This window comes from Pelophylax lessonae (genome assembly GCF_965119305.1).
Source record: "Pelophylax lessonae genome assembly, chromosome: 4".
In the NCBI taxonomy this organism is placed as follows: domain Eukaryota; kingdom Metazoa; phylum Chordata; class Amphibia; order Anura; family Ranidae; genus Pelophylax; species Pelophylax lessonae.
This window is the reverse complement of record NC_138771.1, coordinates 524,658,742-524,679,291: the sequence shown is the minus strand read 5'-3', so window position 1 is coordinate 524,679,291 and position 20,550 is coordinate 524,658,742. Positions and strand designations below refer to the sequence as shown.

At 41.6% G+C, this 20,550-nt stretch overlaps 1 protein-coding gene across 1 annotated transcript in view; it reads left to right on the top strand.

The window, feature by feature from the left end:
* The first annotated feature begins 302 nt into the window (after positions 1 to 302).
* The window catches only part of UPK3A (uroplakin 3A), a 41,911-nt gene continuing 21,663 nt past the window's right edge, over positions 303 to 20,550 (top strand). Inside the window, exons 1-3 of the mRNA XM_082253666.1 lie at positions 303 to 361; positions 14,293 to 14,427; positions 16,690 to 16,945. Coding sequence (XP_082109792.1) covers positions 307 to 361; positions 14,293 to 14,427; positions 16,690 to 16,945 — 446 coding nt within the window. The 5' untranslated portion in view covers positions 303 to 306. The remainder of the gene's footprint in view (positions 362 to 14,292; positions 14,428 to 16,689; positions 16,946 to 20,550) is intronic.

Sequence of the window (20,550 nt, the reverse complement as noted above, 5' to 3'; positions counted from 1 at the left end):
AATAATGTAATAATACATGTATATATATATAAATACAAAAGTATCATTTCACCTAAACTTTGTGTTTATCATGTGTACCCATCACACTTCTGTACTCGGTTATGTATACATATGCACAGTTGAACAGAAACTTCACCACACCTTACCTGGATTGTCTCCTAGAACTTCTCTAGGTGCACTCTGATTGGTGAATGGAAGAGGGTGGGGCCAAGGGTTACACCTGCAGGTGATTTTGTTCTGGACTGAAGTTGAGTTTTTCAGTTGCTGAGTTCTGGATTGTCATCCCCTGTGTGCCTCTCTACAGTCATGGGGAGAATGACACACTTACTGCTCTTTGCTTGGTTGCTGCAGAATAATCTGGGTGAGTATTTTATAAGAAATATTTTTTAAATAATTTGGGTCACTTTGTACAGTTAGGTCATGGGATAATGGATTATTACTATAAGGTTTAGGTTTGACATACATGAGCAGGTCTCCCTCCTGAGAGCTTTCAGACAGTGACATATTTACTGGTTTTAATATGGGATGGTGGAACCATAAAGATAATTTTTTTTTTTTTTTAATAATTATTATTATTATTCCAGATATGATTGTGTTACAAAGGTTTACAGGCAGATTTTGGAACATACTTTGAGCTTTGCTCCACAAACACAGACCTGTGTGTGTATGTATGTATGTATTTTTTTATATATATATATATATACACACACACACACTTTTTTTTTTTTTTTTTTTTTTTTTTTTTTTGCATTATCAGAATTGACTGTGCTTATGATCATGGCCCTTTTATGGTTTGAGTTGTGGGTTACAGGCGGATCTTTTGCATTGCTGGTGACTTATTTTGTTGTTGTTTGTGTGTGTGTTCGCATGCTGCTGCCAATTGTGATCATATTTTATTTTACACACTTGTGACTTAAAGCTGACTTCCAAGGATTGTGTGTGGACCAGTATGCATGTGCAACACCTGGACGATTCCCCCCTGGTATTTGAAAATTCCTGTAGTAGGCACTGCTACACCAGTGGGGTTGCTGCTGTCTTGTGGGTCCCATATAGAGCGGTTGCCCTGTTGCTTAGTGAACACAGGAGGTTGCTCACCTGGCATGGGTGCCATTCACAGAACAATTTGCATTTTTTCAGAAAGGGCAAAGCATTCTCTGATTTTACAAAGTGGAGACCTATCTGTCCCACCTCTCCGATTTAAGTGACCTTCCCTCCCCCCCCCCCCCCCCCCTTGTGTTCCCTAAGACTCCATTCGCATCTAGGCAATTTGAATCACCAAGATTCTGCCCTGATTCCAAATCCTGGCAAAACACGGGGCCGTTTGCGATGCCATCATTTATTATCATGCATCAATCGTGGTGCAATTTTGCCTCAATTTGTCATGTGATAAATCATGCTGCAATTGCAGCAAAAATCGCAACGCTTGTTGCCCAAAAAGAAGCAGGAGGCTCTTTTGGGCAACAGTGTTGCAATTTGTCACGTATGCAGTGCAATTTATCGCTGCAAAATGGCCCTGCAATTGGGGTGCCATTAAGGAGTGTTGGTATTGCAAACGCGCCCCGTGATTTGTAATAGATTAAAATCGCCTAGGTGTGAATGGAGCCTAAGCTGCAAAGTGGCGCAGCGGCAACCACTGCAGTAATACTGCCTACTACAGTAATTTCCAGCTTCCAGGGGGATCTCTTAAGTATTGCACATTGATCCAAGCTAGACCAATATAACTATGCAAAAAAAATAGCCATACCCAGAATTCAGCTTTAAGCAAGCCATACACATTGCAGTCTGGTTGGACAATCTCTTTAGATCTACCTTGGACAAGATGGTACTATGGCCTACATGATTAGATGCAAGTTGAATTGTTTATTTGAGAAGGCCATTACATTCTATTGTTTTGTTCAATTTTAAAGAGATTATAGAATTTAATTGTAACATTTCTGACCAGCTTTAAGGTTCGTACACACAATAAGAAAATCCGGCAAACATTTTCGCATAGTGTGTACCCAACTTTCTGCAGCCGATTCTGAATTGTCGTCCGAAAATTCTTGAAGGAACAAACTCCAAACTTTTTTTTTTTTCTCGTACGGGAAGAAGCGATTTTCGTTTTAATGTGTACTTTATTCGTACAATTTCGTACAAGAAAAATCAGAAAAGAGAGACTGTGCATGATCAGAAACCATAAACAAAAAAAACCTTTGTCGTATGAGAAGTTTCGTACAAATTTTTCGTTCATCGGTTCTAATTTGCTGGGAAACCACGAGGAAAATCGGAGGATCGTTCGCCCGATTTTCTTACAGTGTGTACCCCACTTTAGCCTGCCTACAGGTATTAGATGGTGATCAAGCCTGGACAATCCAGCCACCAAGCAATTTGTTTTTATCCAATGCCAGATTTAAACCTTCGGGGTGCTCAGGCACTTCAAACTGAAATGAATGATAAACCCCACACTTGTCTTGACTTTGACCAATCTAATAATTTTTGGTAAAACTTGCTAATAAAGTTTTACCCTATTCAAGATTGCAGAGTGTTGCATTTGCCCCTTGACGCAATCGGGTCAGATGGGGGAGTGATCTTGTCTCTCATCTTTCTCACTGTGATAAATTGATTCTGGTCAATAAAGTGGACCTGCAGTCATTTTTTTTTTTATCTATTAAATCCTCTGCCCTTATTGTTTTTAACTTTGGATAGTAAAACAGTTTTTTTTTTTTTTTTTCTGCCAGTAAATACCTTATACAACCCACTTCCTTTTTCTTGTCTGGTCAAAAGCCTAGGCTAATGACATTGTGCACAGCTCTCTCTCACTCTCGTGAGAGTTTGCCAGCAAGGGAGGAGGGGTGAGTCATAGAAGAGCTTGAGGAGGCTGGATGAGGGCAGAGATAACGGAAGACTGCAGAAATCCATGAGTATTCATCAAGAGAGGGGAAATGTGTAATAAAATGTGTGTTTTGTGTAAATCCAGAAGGTGAACAGGCAGCAGCTTCAGCTGCCCATAGTTAAAATGGCTGCAGCCAGACTTAGTGGAGGGAGATCTCTGCAGCATATCTGGCAAGTGCACAATCACAGTGTGTGTGTATATATATATATATATATATATATATATATTAATGGAAAGAAGCTTTAGAATGGCAAATATGTTTCTTTTTTTACAAGTTATGTGAGCAGACTGCAGTTCCTCTTTAATTTCACTCCCACACAATGGGTCAGAGCTGCTGTTTGACACTTTCCAACCTTTTTTTTAACTTTTTCCCTTGTCCCACCCACTTCTCTCTTGTAAACAAGGTGATGATAAAACAAGCACCTTGAATTGGAATTGTAAAACATCTGCTAGAAGCCCTTATCCCTTTGCCTATGAAGTCAGGCTTAACTGCTCATATCCTGACACCCACACACTTTCTTAATTTTTTTTTTTTCTATCAAGGAAGTCTGGGGCCCCCTATGGCACCTTCGAGCACACTAAGGCTGGCCATACACTATACAATTTTCTTGTTCAACTTTCCTTTAGATTTACCAAAACCATGTAATATAGGGTCAAACCTAAACACTTTCAATTTGTATGCAGTCAGGCAGGCCCTTGCACTACATAGTTTAAGGTAAATCTAAAGGAAATTGAATAAGAAAATTGTATAGTGTATGGCCAGCCTAAAACTGCACCCTTTTTCATCAAGGCGTGGCAACACAGCAATTAATTGGGGTGCTATAGAAATGAACAGCACTACAGTGCCCAACGTGTGTGTGGATCAAGTCTGTGTGGTGTTTTTTTTTTTTTTTTTTTTTTTTTTTTCCCTCCCTGTACGGTTTGTACTTCTCTCCTGAGCTCTGTCATTTTCAGTCCCAATGACAAGTTTTACCAGACCTGTCTAGCAGGACCTCCTTCATAAAAAGAAATGCTTGGCAAGGCTTGACTGTTAATTGAAGCTCAATGCAAAAAGGTGGGGGAAGGAGAAGGGCAGACAGGTGGGGACACTTGATAACTGGATAGGTTGTCTGATCGAAATTTTAAATGAGTTGTCAACTGACAGACCTACTACCATAGACACAAACTCATCAGGCTACTTGGGGTTAGCATTTGTAAAACAGGAAGTCCGCAGAAACGGCCTCCATATACCTCTCCACAAAGACTTCCTTTGTTATAAGTATCCATTTTTAAATATTTGAAATAATGTGTGGAAAGAGAAACCCTAAAGTAGAATTATTGCCTCTCCTATAAAAAAAGTAGCAAAGCACTTCTAATTGCATCCACAATGTCCCATAAATACCTGTTGATTCTGCCAGTAAAGTCTACTTAGAGCAACTTCCTGTGATGGGGTGGCAGTAAAGCCCCGTACACACGATCAGATTATGGAACGATCTGTCGTCTGTTTTTTGTGGCATGCCAGTCTGATGTGGAAAGTGAAGAGGTTATTTGCATATGAATTTTCCCGTACGACAGAATTCTACTTCAGAAGTGATGTCATGTGTTGAATTGTTTTGTATGTGTTCTTTCTCTCTGAGCATGCCTAGTCTTGCTCTTAAGATTTTTTTTTCTGTCGAAATCTGTACTAATGAGACAAAAATCGGACGTTGTATTACGGGCAACAAAAATTTTATAGCCTGCACATCAGGATTTTGTCAGCCGCAAAGTCGGAGTTGGCTGTTGAAAGCACCATACTAACAATCCGAAAATCGGCAGATCGGTTGTCGGACGAATTCTCCCTACAGATTTTCTTATCGTGTGTACGGGCCTTAATACTGCACTGCTCCTGACTTCTTCAGAGCAGAGTTGTTGCGCTCCTGTAGGCTGTGCCTGCTTGCACTGCAGTGGAAAGAGAAGAGGTTACAGAGGGAATGACTATCAACATTGTCAGTGCTGTCTCACAACCCTGTAACTTGTTAATCGGCACCCAGCCACACCAAGTCCTGCCTACTGCTTTTGTAGCCTTTGTTGTGAAATCTACCCACTGTGAGCTGCAGTGTCTGGGAGGCGGAGCATGTGAGAAAAGGCAGATTTAGCTTAGTCAGGGAAGGTAAAGGACCCTTTTTATTTTATGTATACATATTACATAGCAACTGCATTTGGTACTTATTTAGATTTTCATACAGGAGCTTTTAGTTGTAGTTTAATACAACTATTCCCAGCACAATAATATTTTGACTGGTATTGGTGAATCCAAGAGTCAGAGATGGAGGCTGAGATGGTGTAGAAAATAAATTTTTAAAACCTAGCTTTAAATGTATTTTAACCAGTTAGTATAGGTGCCTAAATCTTGACTTGATCTTATTTACCAGTAATGCAGACCTTAGACTACAAGAGGGAGAGTCAATACTGTGGCAACTTCATATTCTATCGATCGAAAAGGCTAAGTTTACATGTGCAACAGTCTCTACCTTCCCCTTTTTACTGGTTTTGCTGAATAGGGAACTTGAATGGCATTACCATGCCACAACTCAGTAAGCGTTTTTTACTGCCCCCATTCCATCTGTGTAGACGAGGCTTTAAAACTGAATTCCAGGAATTCAGCACCTTTTGTAAAAAGTGAAGGCACACTGAGTTAAGGAGCTGCATGACATCTTCTGGGCTTTAAAAAACAGGGTGCCAGCGTAAATCACGCATAAAAGAGGTACCTACGTCCTATCAAAATGGGAGGGAAGATGGATTGAGGCTAATGTGGACTTCTATGGTACCATACAAAGGCTTGACAAAATGATTTAAGCTTTATTCCAAAAACATACACCCATCTAAAAAAAAAAAAAAAAAATAGACCTAAAACACTGTGTCCTAAAACATTTGGCTCTAAAAAAATCAGATGAAGTGACCTTTGGAAGATAACCATTGTCAGATGTAAACCCCATCTGAGGGTTGGGCACTTGACAAGTTTTGCGGGAAGACCACCGCTTCTTCAGGAGCTTATAATCTAATATTCTAGAGCAATAATCACTTTTAATGCTGCAATGCCAAATGGAAAAAGTGATTTAGTTCAAATTACAATTTGTTGAAGAATTGTGGTGAAAACCATGCATGCTGTCTTGCCTGAAGTGAGGTCATCCGCAAGAAGCCATAGGGTACAAGTCTGTACCTGCGACTGGGGGAATCCCACATAGCGGGGGGGGGGGGGGGTCTCTTGCCTGACAAAGAGGTAGTAAAGAGTAGTAGCTTGAAAAATTATGTATTGAAACAAAGGATTTATTTTTATATATATATAATATTTATTATTGTTCATATAAGTTGTAACTCACCATGGAAACAAGTGAGTTTAGTGTGCCAGGTGGATACATAAAGCAAGTAATGTCACTTTTATAATAGCAGAAAGGCTAAATAGTCAGTGCTCACCTTTATATGATCAGTGCAAGCATAAAAAAAAAAGGGGGCTGGTTGCAGTAGTAAAGCCTCAGAGGTAACACTAGTATTTGACAGTTTTATACTATATTGTTTTAGTTTTATTCAGTGCAGCGCAGTAGTTTCCTTTCTACATAGTATTCAACGGTGCATCTGACACACAAACTACCCTGGAGGAAAAATATACAATAGTCACAGTCTATATTCATAAAGGATGTATACAGCATAGTCATCAGTGTTCTGGGGAGTTCCATCTCACCTGACAATGAGGAGCTGGCTCAGGGCTACATCAGCAGACAGGACTAACTGAAAACTCCCCCTATTATATGGGGCTCCTGTCCGGCACCGCCATAATGGCATGTGAGGTCACTGGGCATGCGCCAAGTCTGACACACGGGAAGGCATCTGCCCACCCAGAGGGACGTGAGTCCCTCCTCAGTGAGCTAGACACCCAATAGACAGCGATGGAAGGGCCATCAGTTTACTTCTGGTCTGCCCATCCCTACAGAGCCGGGACAGTCAGGACCAGGCCACAACGCAGGAAACCACACCCAGAGTGGGCAAGAGCCCAAAGCTACCATGACGGAGCTGGGCAAAGCAGGGCAGAAAAAACATCTGGGACAGGCTGAGTCCACAATGGCCATGATGGAATGTGGCAAAAAATAAAGCAAACTAGGAAAACCTACAATCAAGCCTATGGTGGCCATGATGGTATTGGGCAAATGCCTAAAATAGCAGGCATGAGAAAGCACCACATGCAGGACAAAAACTTACACGTTGATTAAATTTACATACTTTATTGAACTTTGGTGTGCCGCAAAATTTTTTTGGATTGCGCCATGGGTTGCAAAGGGACGGGGTTGTGATAAGTGATGCAAGCATTTTTAACAGCCAAAATATTTAATTATAGCTTAATAGATGGTCATACGGCTGAAGTATACGTTTGTCCCAGTTCCCACCTCTGGGGTCTGGTAAAATGACTTAAGGACAAAGAACGACACCTTTTATGTATGGTAAAGCACTATGTGTCTAGTAACTGAAGTAATAACTTTTTCACTGCCTGAGTAATCGGTATGGTCACCAATCCTTTGTCCAATCCATTGTTTAGTCTTGCCGATGTAGAATGTTCCACGTTGGCAAGTCATGAGAGATGTATCCCCCCCCTTTTTGTACGGTGTATAGTGACTAGATGTTAACTGTTGTCTGAGTGTAGTCGCACGTCAAAAGATGAGATCAGGAGTCTGTTTGACATATTTAGAAATGGTATTGTCATCCGTAAGAAAATGCCAGTTTTTTTTGTGATTTTAATTATCGCAATTGTGAGTTCTTTAGATGAATATCTTGTAACAATACCCACAGCTTGATTGCATTGTTTAGAGAGAGTACCATACAGAAGAGAGGTTCTTGATCTATCTTTGGCTCTATTATAGTAAATGTCTAAAAGAGTCCGAGTATTCCTGTGCTAAAAGTCTTTGTTGTAACAAGTCTGCCTGTTTGTGGTTTTTTTTATCTATGTCGGAGGTGCAATTCCTCCGTAACCTTATATATTGGGCACATGGGATATTTCTGACTAGGGATGTAGGCTGCTGGCATGAAAGTATTGCCTGCACTGGGCTTGTGGTAGAGGTTCATTTTGGATATATCCATCGGATCTAATTGAGATGTTTAGATCTAGAAAAGAGACCTGTACCTTACTGACAGTATGAGTAAATTTCAGATTATATTGATAAGCTGTTCCAAAGTAGGCCAAGTTCCCTTTCTGTACAAGTCCAGATGACCAATAGGTCAGCTATATACATCTCATCTTCCGGGGTCATCTGTACTATTTATATTTGACCATTTTTTTATTGCACTCCCAGAAGATGGCTTGTTGTTGTTCTAGGAGCCTGACTGATGTTTCAGGTCTAAACTACTTCAACAGTAGTCAGTACAGCTGCTATGCCTGCCCCTTTCCTCTGCCTGCCTAATCACAGAAGCCTTTGAATGATGTGAATTCCTTCACAAAATACAAAGACTTCTGTGAATGGGCAGCAGAGGGGAGGAGCAGGCATAGCTGCTCTGTGTGCCTCGGTCCCCTCTCACAGCCCCAAGAGCCAGTGCAGAGCCATAAATCTGCCAGATCTAAATAATAAGAGATGCGTTCAGGTTATGTCATGCACCAACTTGGACTTAATTCATAGCAATCCTTCACTTTTTACAAAATGGATGAATTCCTGGAATTCAGCTGTAAGCTGACCTTATAAGTTACAATTTCCTTTCGCTCTGTTAACTATGTACTGTAATTTTCTCCCTACAAGCAGAACCAGGCCTCACCTGCTACAGCCTTGGCAAGCTGACAAAACCAAAAGTCTCTCAAGAGATGCAGCAATGCACTTGCATGAGCATGGCATAAAACGAAATCTCTGCAAGACTTCACCCTGTACAAATCTGCCCTTATCAAATACAACTCCTGCCTTCACACGACTAAAGAAACCTACAAGCCTACTACACCACTCTCATCAAACCCTCTCATGCATCATGCAATCCCCGACAACTCCTTCTTTTTTTTTTTTTTTTTCCTACCCTTACTTCACCCACCAACTTGCGTACTGCCCAGGCGATTTGCCAGTCATTTCAAAAACAAGATCGACACAATTTGTGATGGTGATGCAGTGTCCAGCTTTCTCCTCCAGCTAACATATTAGGTCCACATTCAATACTTTTCTCCTTCAACCTTGCTACCACCCAGGAAGTTGCCAAACTCCTTTCCGAGGCCCACCTCACCACCTGTTCCCTGTACCCAATTACTATGGCTCCCCTTCCTGCTCTACCCTAAACTCTCTAACCCACATCTTCAACCTCTCCATCCCTGCGCAAACAGATGCTGGTTACCCCCATACTTTAAAAACCCTCATTGTACCCCACCTTCTTGAATAACTAAGACCCATATCCCTGCTCCCATTTACCTCCAAACGTCTTAAAACACTTTGTCCACAACCGTATGAGTAGCTACCTCAATTACAACCTTCTCGAGCCTCTACAGTCTGGCTTCCACCCACAACATTCCACGCAAAAACTGTCCTAAAACTCACTAATGACCTACTAACTGCTAAAACCAATGGCCATTACTCCATACTCCTACTCTAATGCCCCGTACACACGTGCAGATTATCTGAAGACTTTTGTCTGCAGACTTACCAAAACCATATAATATGAGGTCAAACCTAAACACTTTCAATTTGTATGCAATCCGGCAGGCCCTTGCACTACATAGAAAAGGTAAATCTGAAGACAAAAGTCTTCAGATAATCTGCACGTGTGTACGGGGCATTAGACTCTTTCTGCTGCCTTTGACACAGTGGGGTGGGTTGACCACTCACTCCTCCTCAATAATCTCCACTCCTTTGGCCTCTGTGACTCTGCTTTTTCCTGGTTCTCCTCTTGTCTATCTCGGCTCACTTTCAGTGTCATGTACAACACCCCCTCTGCTCCTATTCCTCTTTCTGTTGGGGCAACCCAAGGCACTGTCCTTGGGACCTTCCTGTTATCTCTCTACACCTCTTCTCTGGGCCAGTTGATAACCTCCCATGGTTTCCAATACCACTTTTACGCCAACGATACCCAGATGTATCTCTCTACAGGGGCTCACCCCTCGGTCTCCTCACGTATTACAAATTTACTGAGCAACATATATCCGCATAGATGTCTCACCATTTCTTTCTAAAACCAAGATGTAATAAATGGTCCCTCTACACATGCCAGGGTGCTGGGTGTAATGCTAGACTTTGGCCTTTTTTTCAGGCCCCACATCCAAGCACTGGCTAAATCTTGCTGCCTTGACCTATGCAACATTTCCATAATCTGCCTCTTCCTGACTAACACTAAAAAACAGCTTATTCACTTCTTGGTTATATCCTGCCTTGACTACTGCTATTCCCTCTTCACTGGCCACCCCCCCCCCCCCCCTTCAGTCGATTATGAATGCTGCTACACTTTTTTTATACACCTTACTAATTGATCCTTGACTGCTTCCACTCTCTGCCAAACCCTTCACCGACTTCCTCTACCCCCAAAAGTCAAAATACTAACCACAAATGTAAAAAGCCATTCACGATGCCCCCAGCTACATCACTAACCTCCTCTGCGGATATTGCCCAAATCCTCCTCCCCAAGGCATCTTGCCCTCTAGCTCCCTTGTTACCTCCTCCCATGGACACCTCTAGGACCTCTCCCATTCTCTGGAACTCCCTACCCCAATATTTGCGGTCTCCTCCTACCCTGCCTACCCTGCCATTCCACTGTTTGTTCTAGCTCCCATCCCTTAACCCATCCCTTAACCACTTACCGCATACTAACGTAGGTCTACGTCGGTAAACTTTGCGGTAGTGTACCGGGATGGTGCCTCTAGCTAGAGGCACCATCCCGGTACCGTGGTTTAGAGCCGACGGTTGGCTTTCCGTCGGTACCGACCGATGCGGCTCGGGAGCTGCTCGATCGGTACCCGGGGGGGCCGTCCGCCGGCTGGATGGAGTCCCGATGAATGCCGGAAACGGCATCGATCGGGTCTCCGATGACGTAACCCGGAGGCGGCGTCCATGACGTCACTTCCGGGTTACTGTGCTGCAAAAGGCGGCAAATTTGAAAAACGGCTGTATGCAAAAATGCCGTTTTCGGCGTTTTGCATACAGGGAAGTGTAGTGGAGGGGTCTAGGGTCTTTTAGACCCTCGATCCCTCCATAAAGTGTACCTGTCACTACATATTGGTGTCACAAGGGATGTTTACAATGCTTGTGACAGCAATAAAAGTGATCAGATTTTTTTTTTTTTTTTAAAACTTTAATAAAGTTAAAAAAATAAAATAAATGGGGGAAAAAAAAAAAATTTAGCTCGCGCACAAAAAAAAACATATACGGAAGTCGAGCCGCAAATGAAATCGCTGTTCAAACCACACGTGAGGTATCGCCGCGATCGCCAGAGCGTGAGCAATAATTTAAAAAAAAGAGCTACACTCTAACTCAAAACTGGTAACTGGGGCGCAATTTTAAACCGTAACATGTTGGGTATCTATTTACTCGGCGTGACATGTTCTTTCACAATATACAAAAAGAATGGGCTAACTTTACTGTTTAGTATTTTTAAAAATTAGTGAAATGTGATTTTTTTCAAAAATTTTCCAAAAAAATGGCGCTTTAAAGACTGCTGCGCAAATACCGCGTGATAAAAAATATTACAATGACCGACATTTTATTCTCCAGAGTCTTTGCTAAAAAAATATATATAATGTTTGGGGGTTCTAAGTAGTTTTCTAGGAAAAAATACTGGTTTTAACGCGTGAACAAAAAGTGTCCGAAATAGGGCTGGGGCTTAAGTGGTTAAGACGTACCTGCCTCCTCTTGCAATCCAGTGCTGAACTAGCTGCAGCACCACTCTCCTCTCCTGGTCTCACAGGGGACAGTAAGGGCAGTGGGAGCCATTGGCTGAAAGCAGCAGGAGCCAAACTCATGTGAGGAGGGAGTGGGGGCGTAGCTTAATGGTGCTGTATGTGTCTATGGACATACACAACCAGGCCTGGGAGCAAGCCTACCTGCACGGACGTGTGACAGCAGAGAAGGTAAGGAACTGCTCTGTGCAATATCGCTGCACAGAGCAGGTAAGTATTTATTTATTAAAAATTTTAATGTTAGCCTTTAATATCAGTTTAACTGCAGTATAGAAAAGGGGTCACTAACCTGGCTATACTTTCGGAGTACACAATTAAAGAACGTTTATAGGAGTTATTTTACCCACCAAGGATTTGCAGTACTGTTCAGCCAGTCCTGATATCAATGCACATATTTGTGGAGTTTTTGGTGATTATTATACATGATTTAGCGAGTTCCAACAGTTTGTGCAATGATATACCAACAAAAGGAGACCGTACGGTAACACAAGATAGTAAGAAGGGTCCAATTTGTGAGAGCTTAAAATCTAAAATGCAACTCGGTGGAATCACTCATGCAAGTGCAAGAAGGCTCACATAGTCCCTGCAAATTGGATGCTGAAGAAGCAGCTGATTGACGGGTTATCACTCTGCTCTCTTCTGCAGTTAGTATTTTCATGATTGGGACATGTGCATGCAGCCAAGCATTATTGGACTAGAGTGCAACATCTCTCTCTCCCCTACTGAAAAGTAGATTACAGGATAGATCAGGTACTTCTAGTAGTTACTTGTATGTATGTTATAAAACAAATTTATGCAGCGCTAGCATCAGTATTGGTAATTATGTGAAAATATGTAAACCATACAATTATATAGACTCAAATATTCCGAACATAAAGTGCTCGAGTGCTGTGAATCATCAAATATATCCAAGTGAACAATAAACAATAAATATCAAGTGCATATAAAAGTCCTTGTATTGTGATCCAGATAAGGTGCTGAAGTGCCAAGATAAATATAAGGTGCTTTCAAAGTGATAAGGTGCCCCTCTAGGTTCCCCGCTCACCAAATTGCCAATATATAAAGACCTTGTATGATATTGCACAATAGCCCAGGATCTTTAGGGAACTTTCTCTAATATGACCTCCGGTATTGTATGGGTCCGCTTCCGCTTCCACCATTAAAAAAAAAAAGAAAGCCGTACATGGTGAAGTAAGTATAGACTGATTTATTTCTCCAAAAAGTCAAGTGGATACTTACAAGCGTAAAATAGGATAAGGCATGTACAATAAAACTCGTGTTCGCAGCTCTCGGCGTGCGTTCCACGAGCAGGAAGTTCCTGACCGGAAGTGACGTTCCGTCTGGTCCGCAACCGGAAGTACGTCAACGCGTTTCGCCGTCAATTACAGCGTCTTCAAAGACATCACTTCCTGTTTGCGGCGGCTCTTTATATCGTAGCCTCTCGATCGTCATATCTGGAATATATTGTTTTGAAAATGTTATATTGATCAAAAACTGTTCAGATTGGCTGCTAAGATTGGTATATTGACACTACCATCCACATTTTGAACAGCATAAATGAATTTGGTCTCATGTATTTGTGAACATTTTGTTACGTCCGGGCATCACTTTCTGTTTACAAAAAATTTGCTAAACCGTTTCTATTTTCGCTATATGTTATGTTAAAACAATATTTAATTATCATTCATTAAAACTTATGTTAACATGTACAAGCATTACCATTAGATATTATATATTAAACTTTCATAAATTGTATAAAATATAAAAGAACAAAGTATCTTTATTAGACATAAAATTATTTCAAAGGATTAATAAAAATCTGGTTATATGATTGTGGTATCAATAAATGATATATTGATATTTTAATATCAATATGTCAGTGTTTATGTATATACATGTTGCTAAATTTAGGGATATTTATATCTAGGGACTCTCAACATTTATATTCATATTCATCAATAGATCCTGGGCTATTGTGTAATATCATACAAGGTCTTTATATATTGGCAATTTGGTGAGTGGGGAACCTAGAGGGGCACCTTATCACTTTGAAAGCACCTTATATTTATCTTGGCACTTCAGCACCTTATCTGGATCACAATACAAGGACTTTTATATGCACTTGATATTTATTGTTTATTGTTCACTTGGATATATTTGATGATTCACAGCACTCGAGCACTTTGTTTAGAATATTTGAGTCTATATAATTGTATGGTTTACATATTTTCACATAATTACCAATACTGATGCTAGCGCTGCATAAATTTTGTTTTATAATATTTTTCTAAGATTTTCTTAGTGTCTGCAGCAGCTGCACACACCTACACATTTAATTTGTTTTTTCTGTACACATACAACCACATAGACACGATTTGTAGCGCGGGTTTAAATTTGATATTCATACACTTGTATGTATGTGTTGTGTGTTTTATATTTGGGGAAAAAAATGCAGGTTTTGTTTTTTGTTTTTTTTGCCGTGCAATATAGTATAGAAAAAAAATGATTCTTTGCATATTAAGCTTTCTTCAGTTGTTTGTTTTTTATTCCTTCCATTCCTTAGCTGGAGCATTGGTGCCAGTATTGGCGAATGGTAAAATCTTCCAGTATAACCCAACCCAGACCACCATTACTTTGGAAAAGCCCTACTGCTACAGACAGACTACAGAGACCGTATATCTGTTTGTGGTCCAGAGTAGTAAGTATTGCTTAACACTAGTTGAAAGTTGTAATTCGTGTAGCGTATTTCACTATGGGAGGAAAATTCCAATTATACATTTATATTCTGCAGTGTTTCATGATCTGTTAACAGCTAATCACATTAAAAGTAAAAACTGCATATAAAACAAATCTGTTATTTTTCTTGCAAAGATTTTCTTTTCTGTAAGTATTTTTTTCTTTTTTTTTTTTTTTTAACTCTACATCACATGTGTCAAACACAAGGCCCTCACACCTTTCCTGTGTGTGTGTGTATGTATGTATGTGTGTCACTTCGGTGGCCCTGAATGATCTCCAACCCACCTGACACTATTGGTTCTGTCATTGTAAATAATCAAGACCACAGGAAGGTTGCAATAAAGAATCAAATTTATTGATCTTTGACTTGCGTTTAGTAGAATGCACAAACAAGGTCAATAGACCAATTGATTAAGAACATCAATAACAACAATATAGATCCTGAATTCCCCACCTGTAAATGTAACTAGGGTTTAGCACTCAGGATCAAAGATACTATATAATATATATATATATATATATGTATAAAAAAATTTTTAGAGGATGGATACTTTTTTTAATGCTGTAAATACACTGTGTTTTAATGGAAAAAAAGAGTGACGCAATTCAAGTTTTTTTTATTTAATTCAGGTACTTCTATAGCGCTGTCAATTTACGCAGCGCTTTACATATACATTGTACATTCACATCAGTCCCTGCCCTCAAGGAGCTTACAATCTAAGGTTGACAGTACTTAAAGAATAACTTTACCATTAATACCACTTTGATAGTTATTTAGTGCAGATATAATATTCCTGCTAGAGTGCACTCTGTATACTGATGGGGGCCTCCTTTACACTGAATTGCAAGAGTCTCCTGGATGAGTGAGGCCTCACTATTCTTCACCGGCAAGGGATCCTCAGCCAATCCAAAGAAAGCATTTGTAATCCACAGTAAAGGTGATTAATCAACTGTAATAACCAGCAATTGTAATCCAAACAGATGAAAGAGGAGAATAGATTCCAGTACTTCACGATAGGCAGTCAGCATAACACTGTGAGAAGGGCTTAAGGCCTTTTCTGCCTGCCACGCACTATGCGGAACTACAGTGTCCTGTGGTGACCATTAGGTTTAATAGGGCCCTCTGCCAAACAACTCTGCAGTCCCGCCCTGGCTCAGTCTAGGCGTATGACAAAACTTTGACTGAATTCCTCTCGCCCAAGGTCCCCGAACTCCGTTCCCCCGTCTCCTTCAGCAAGGTCCCGCTCTCTTTGGCAACTCTCACAGCGTCCTTCCGCTCGGTCACACTACCGAAATCCTTCCACACACCGCTCGCTCTGACTCCGGTGTCCTCTGCCAGGCCTCCAGCCTACTCTTCTGCTCTCCGCAGCAGCTCTTTCCCTTCCTTCCAGCACGCTGTTCTCGAGGCACGAGAGCAAGCTTTGATCCCACCCCCTTTATAAAGACACTCCCAGCAGGCTCTGCGAGTCCCATTGCTCCCTGGGAGAAGAGTCTTGTTACAAGGCAGTCTATGGTCCTTACTCCTCCCGGAACTAAATCTCCCATAATACACAAGTCCACATTTCTTCAAAACCTTAATAACAGAACAACAGTCTGAACAACACTAGCCTTGCGGACCTGTATGTATATATGTGTGTGTGTGTGTGTGTGTGTGTGTATATATATATATATATATATATATATATATATATATATATATATATATATATATATATATATATATATATATATATATATATATATATATATATATATATATATATATATATATATATATATATATATATATATATATATATATATATATATATATATATATATATATATATATATAAAAAAATGCCCACACATCTATATGGTCAAGTCATTTTTCAGTACTGAGACAGCCACTTGTAGTCACCATCAGAATCCTATGTAACAGAGTGACCTCGCAGGAGCATATCTGGGAAACGGGCACAGATCGTTGTCTTACTATAACAGGAAATGCCTAAACAAACACCCTAATGGCTGGATCGTTGTGTGTTTTAATGAATGGTGCCATAGTAAAAACCACTTTTGAAATTACAATAATGCGTTTTAAAGTGTTGCGTGTGTGTGTGTGTGTGTGTGTGTGTGTGTGTGTGTGTGTGTGTGTGTGTGTGGTTTTTTTTTTTTTTTTTTTTTTTTTTTTTTTTTAATGAGATTTTAGTGATTTGGGTTTTTCATTTACTTCAATGTTTTTCAGGTGGCACAGATCTCACAAAAATTTCACTCTCTAACATCTCCTCCTACGATTCAACAAAAGGTGGAGTCTCAGTACCGTATGTGGCTGCCAGATTTACCAATCCTGATTGCACCAATGTTCCGACGACATCTCAGATCTATGACCCTTCCAAGGTGCAGGATACCCTGAATAACTATGTTGTTCGGGTGGGGAATGACACCGACTGCTTTAATAAAGATCCTTGCAATGGCGTTCTTCGAAGTAACACAGCATACAGGTATTACTTCAGTTTAATACAAGAGGACGGTAGAAGATCTAGCCTACTCAAGCTCTTTCTTTTTTGTTTAGTTGGATCCTGTTACTGCTCCAAGGTCTCCTACATCCCAGGGTAGTACATAATGTACTAACATTAATACATCATGGTGAGAGAGTGTCCCTATAGGAAAGGAAGTGTGGAACTGGCAGGATCATTACGATAACATTAAAGAGGCGGGGATAAAAAGGCTAAAAAAAAACAAATGCAGCCACCACATCTAAGGACTGGTAAGCTGCATTATTTTGCAGTTTGTTCTGGGAGTTGGACACCTATGCAACTGTCTACAGTTTTGTTGGTGTGGGTGTGTGAGGTTTTATTCAAGTCTCCCTTGTTTGTAGCCATGTAGTTTCTTCAAACCACCCTCTTTATTAACCACTTCAGCCCCGGAAGTTTTTACCTCCTTAATGACCAAGCCATTTTATGCGATACAACACTGCGTTACTTTAACCGGTTGCCGACCACACGCCGTGTATTTACTGCGGCATTGTGGCTCCCCCAGGTAAACCGACGTAGGGCTACATCAGTCGCAAGCAGGGAGGTAGGGGGCAAGCACCCCAGTCGGCAGCGGGGAAGTCGATGCACGGTCAGGCAGCTCCGATTGCCGCCTGACACCCACAATCATTCCCCACTGAGAGAGGACGGTTGGCTGTTGTAAATACAGCTGACCGTTGTTCTCCCTGGAATGATCATAGAGCCCCTGTGATCCTTCTATATAGGATCACAGATCTCTATGGTCATTTCAGAAGCCACACCCCCCCCCCCCCCACAGTTAGAATCACTCCCCTAGGCTCACATTTAACCCCTTGATCACCCACAATGTTAACCCCTGCCAGTGTCATTATTACAGTAACAGTGGATATTTTTAGCACTGATTACTGTAGTGATGTCACTGGTCCCCACCCCCCCCCCCCAAAGTGTCAAAAATGTCAGTCAGGGGTCCGCAATGTCGCAGTCCCGCAAAAAATCGCAGATCGCCACCATTACTAGTAAAATAAATAAAATGACATTAAATATTTCCCGTAGTTAGTAGATGCAATAACTTTTGCACAAACCAATCAAAATACGCTTATTGTGATATTTTTTCGTAAAAAAAAAAAAAATGTAGCAGAAAACAAATTGGTCTAAAATGTTAAAAAAATTTTAGATTTTTAATTTTTTTTTTTTTTTTTTTTTTTTTCAGAAATTGCTTTTTTTTGGTTATAGCGCAAAAAATAAAAATCGCAGAGGTGATCAAATACCACCAAAAGAAAGCTCTATTTATGGGGAAAAAATTACCTGAATTTCGTTTGGGTACAGCATTGCATGACCACGGAATTGTCAGTTAAAATAACGCAGTGCCAAGTTGAAAAAAGTGGCCTGGTCATTAAGGGGGCAAATTCTTCCGGTCTTAAAGTGGTTAACTGACAATTGCGCAGTCGTGCAACCTTGTAAAAAAATTGAATTTCTTCATCCATTTATTTATGCAATTATGTATTCTGCTACATATTTTTGTTAAAAAAAAAAAAAAAAAAAAAAGAAACCCCAATAAGCATTTATGTGCGTGTGTATATTATAATAATTTTTTTTTTTTCCCAAGGACTGCGACATTGCGGTGGACAAATCGGACACCTGACACTTTCTTTGGGGACCAGTGACATTTATTACAGTGATCAGTGCTAAAAATATGCACGGTTACTGTACTAGACACTGGCAGGGAAGGGGTTAACATCAGGGGAGAGCAAAGTGTTAAGTGTCCCTAGGAGGTGCTTTCTAACTGGGGGGAGGGGTTGCCCTGACTCGGGGAAGACAGATCTGCCTTCCTGCTTAGCGGGAGCATAAGATCTCTAGCTTCTCCCCTGTCAGAACGGCGATCTGCATTGTTTACGTAGACCGCCGCTCTGCCTCTCTCGAATGATTGCAGGTGGCTGGCGGACATCGGGTCCATCAGACCCGCTCATTACCTCCCCCCCCCCCTCTGCCCAATCGGCACGATTGCGCATCCGACGGCACGTGCGCCCCTTAGTAGTTATTGCACAAAATGATGTAGAGGTACATGATTTTGCGCATAGAGCCGACCTGCTGCAGTACATGTACGTTAGTCGGCCGGCAAGCAGTTTAAAATAAACAAAAAAAAAAAACATTTTGAGTTTGATGAAGAGCAAAATGCAACATGTTTCAGGTGCATTCTGCTTGCATCTGAGATTTGAGAAGTTTTTGTGGTTGTTCACAGAGTTCATTAACCGGTATATTTGACCTGCTGTTGGATTTCCTTCTGACCTGCATTTGCTCTCCTCTGTTAAAGTGATGGTCTTTTGTGTGTGTATATATAGTATAGTAATATAGTATACACAAAAATATGAAGAAACCTGCCGACAAGAATCTGTCATGCAAGCATTAAAATTTTTGTATGCCAACACCAGAGCGGCCGATTATTTGCCAGTCAGTACAGAATTCGGCCGACAGACCGCAGATTTGCAAGACTGGTCATGCTCAGAAAAGAAAAAACACAGGGAAAGTTAACCATTACATGACATCACTTCTGCAGTCGGCTGTAGTCGGCGGACAAAATTCTTGGGCTGTCTTTGCACTTTTCAACAGACACCGACAGCCCGGGGACAAAAGACGGCTGATCGTTCGCCGACAATCGGTACGTGTGTACGGGGCTTTACAGACCCTTTTCTTCAGTTAAGAGCTAGTTGGATCACGATTCAGTTGGCTGGGATGGAATACATGCCTAGCAACCAAGGTTACAGCTGGCTTTGCACCTAGAAACAATGAACATAAATTGTTCCCATAAGCAAGGGTGTAGGAACCCACACAAATCTGGGGGGGGACAGCATTTTTACTCGCCAGGTATATGCTTTTTTAGTAAACTGCAAGAGAGAGAGAGAGAGTGTGTGTGTGTGTGTGTGTGTGTGTGTGTGTGTGTGCATGAAAAATCTCAATGATTGCAGAGTGCCACAGCATTGTCCCCCAATCAATGCAGAGATCAGCGTGCATGCTCCCTTCAACCCAATGCACTTACCTGGCAGCGGCGGCTCGGCTATCGGCGGCGGCGGGAAGGTGAGCGGCTTCTCCCTCGTCCTCTTCTGCGGCGGGAACCGGCGGGCGGCCTCTCCTCTACGGCGGGAACCGGCGGGAAGGTGAGCGGCGGTGACGGTGAGTGACTGACGCACGCACCGGCACCGCCCCCATTGCGACGTCAGCGATCGGATGTCCTGGATGATGATTGGTCCAGGCTGGAGACTGGACCAATCACAGCCAGGACATCACGAAGGTGGGGGTGGCCAAGCGATCTTTCCTGCGCCCAGGTTACGCCCCCAGAAGGCAGCCAATCAGCGCCTTTCTGGGTCGTAAACCCCACCCTAACAATAGGTGTTCGGCAGCCGAATGCACTGGACATTTTTACAGCGTAATCAGCACTCTCCAAGTCAGTGGCGTAACTAGAACCTTCAGGGCCCCGATGCAAGAAACCATAAAGGGCCCCCCGGACGGGGCCCTTCCCTCCCAGCCTGGTGGCGGAACGCCAGGGCCGGTCGCAAGTGCAATGTTTGTGTGGTAGTTCTGCCATTGGTGTCAGTAGTTTT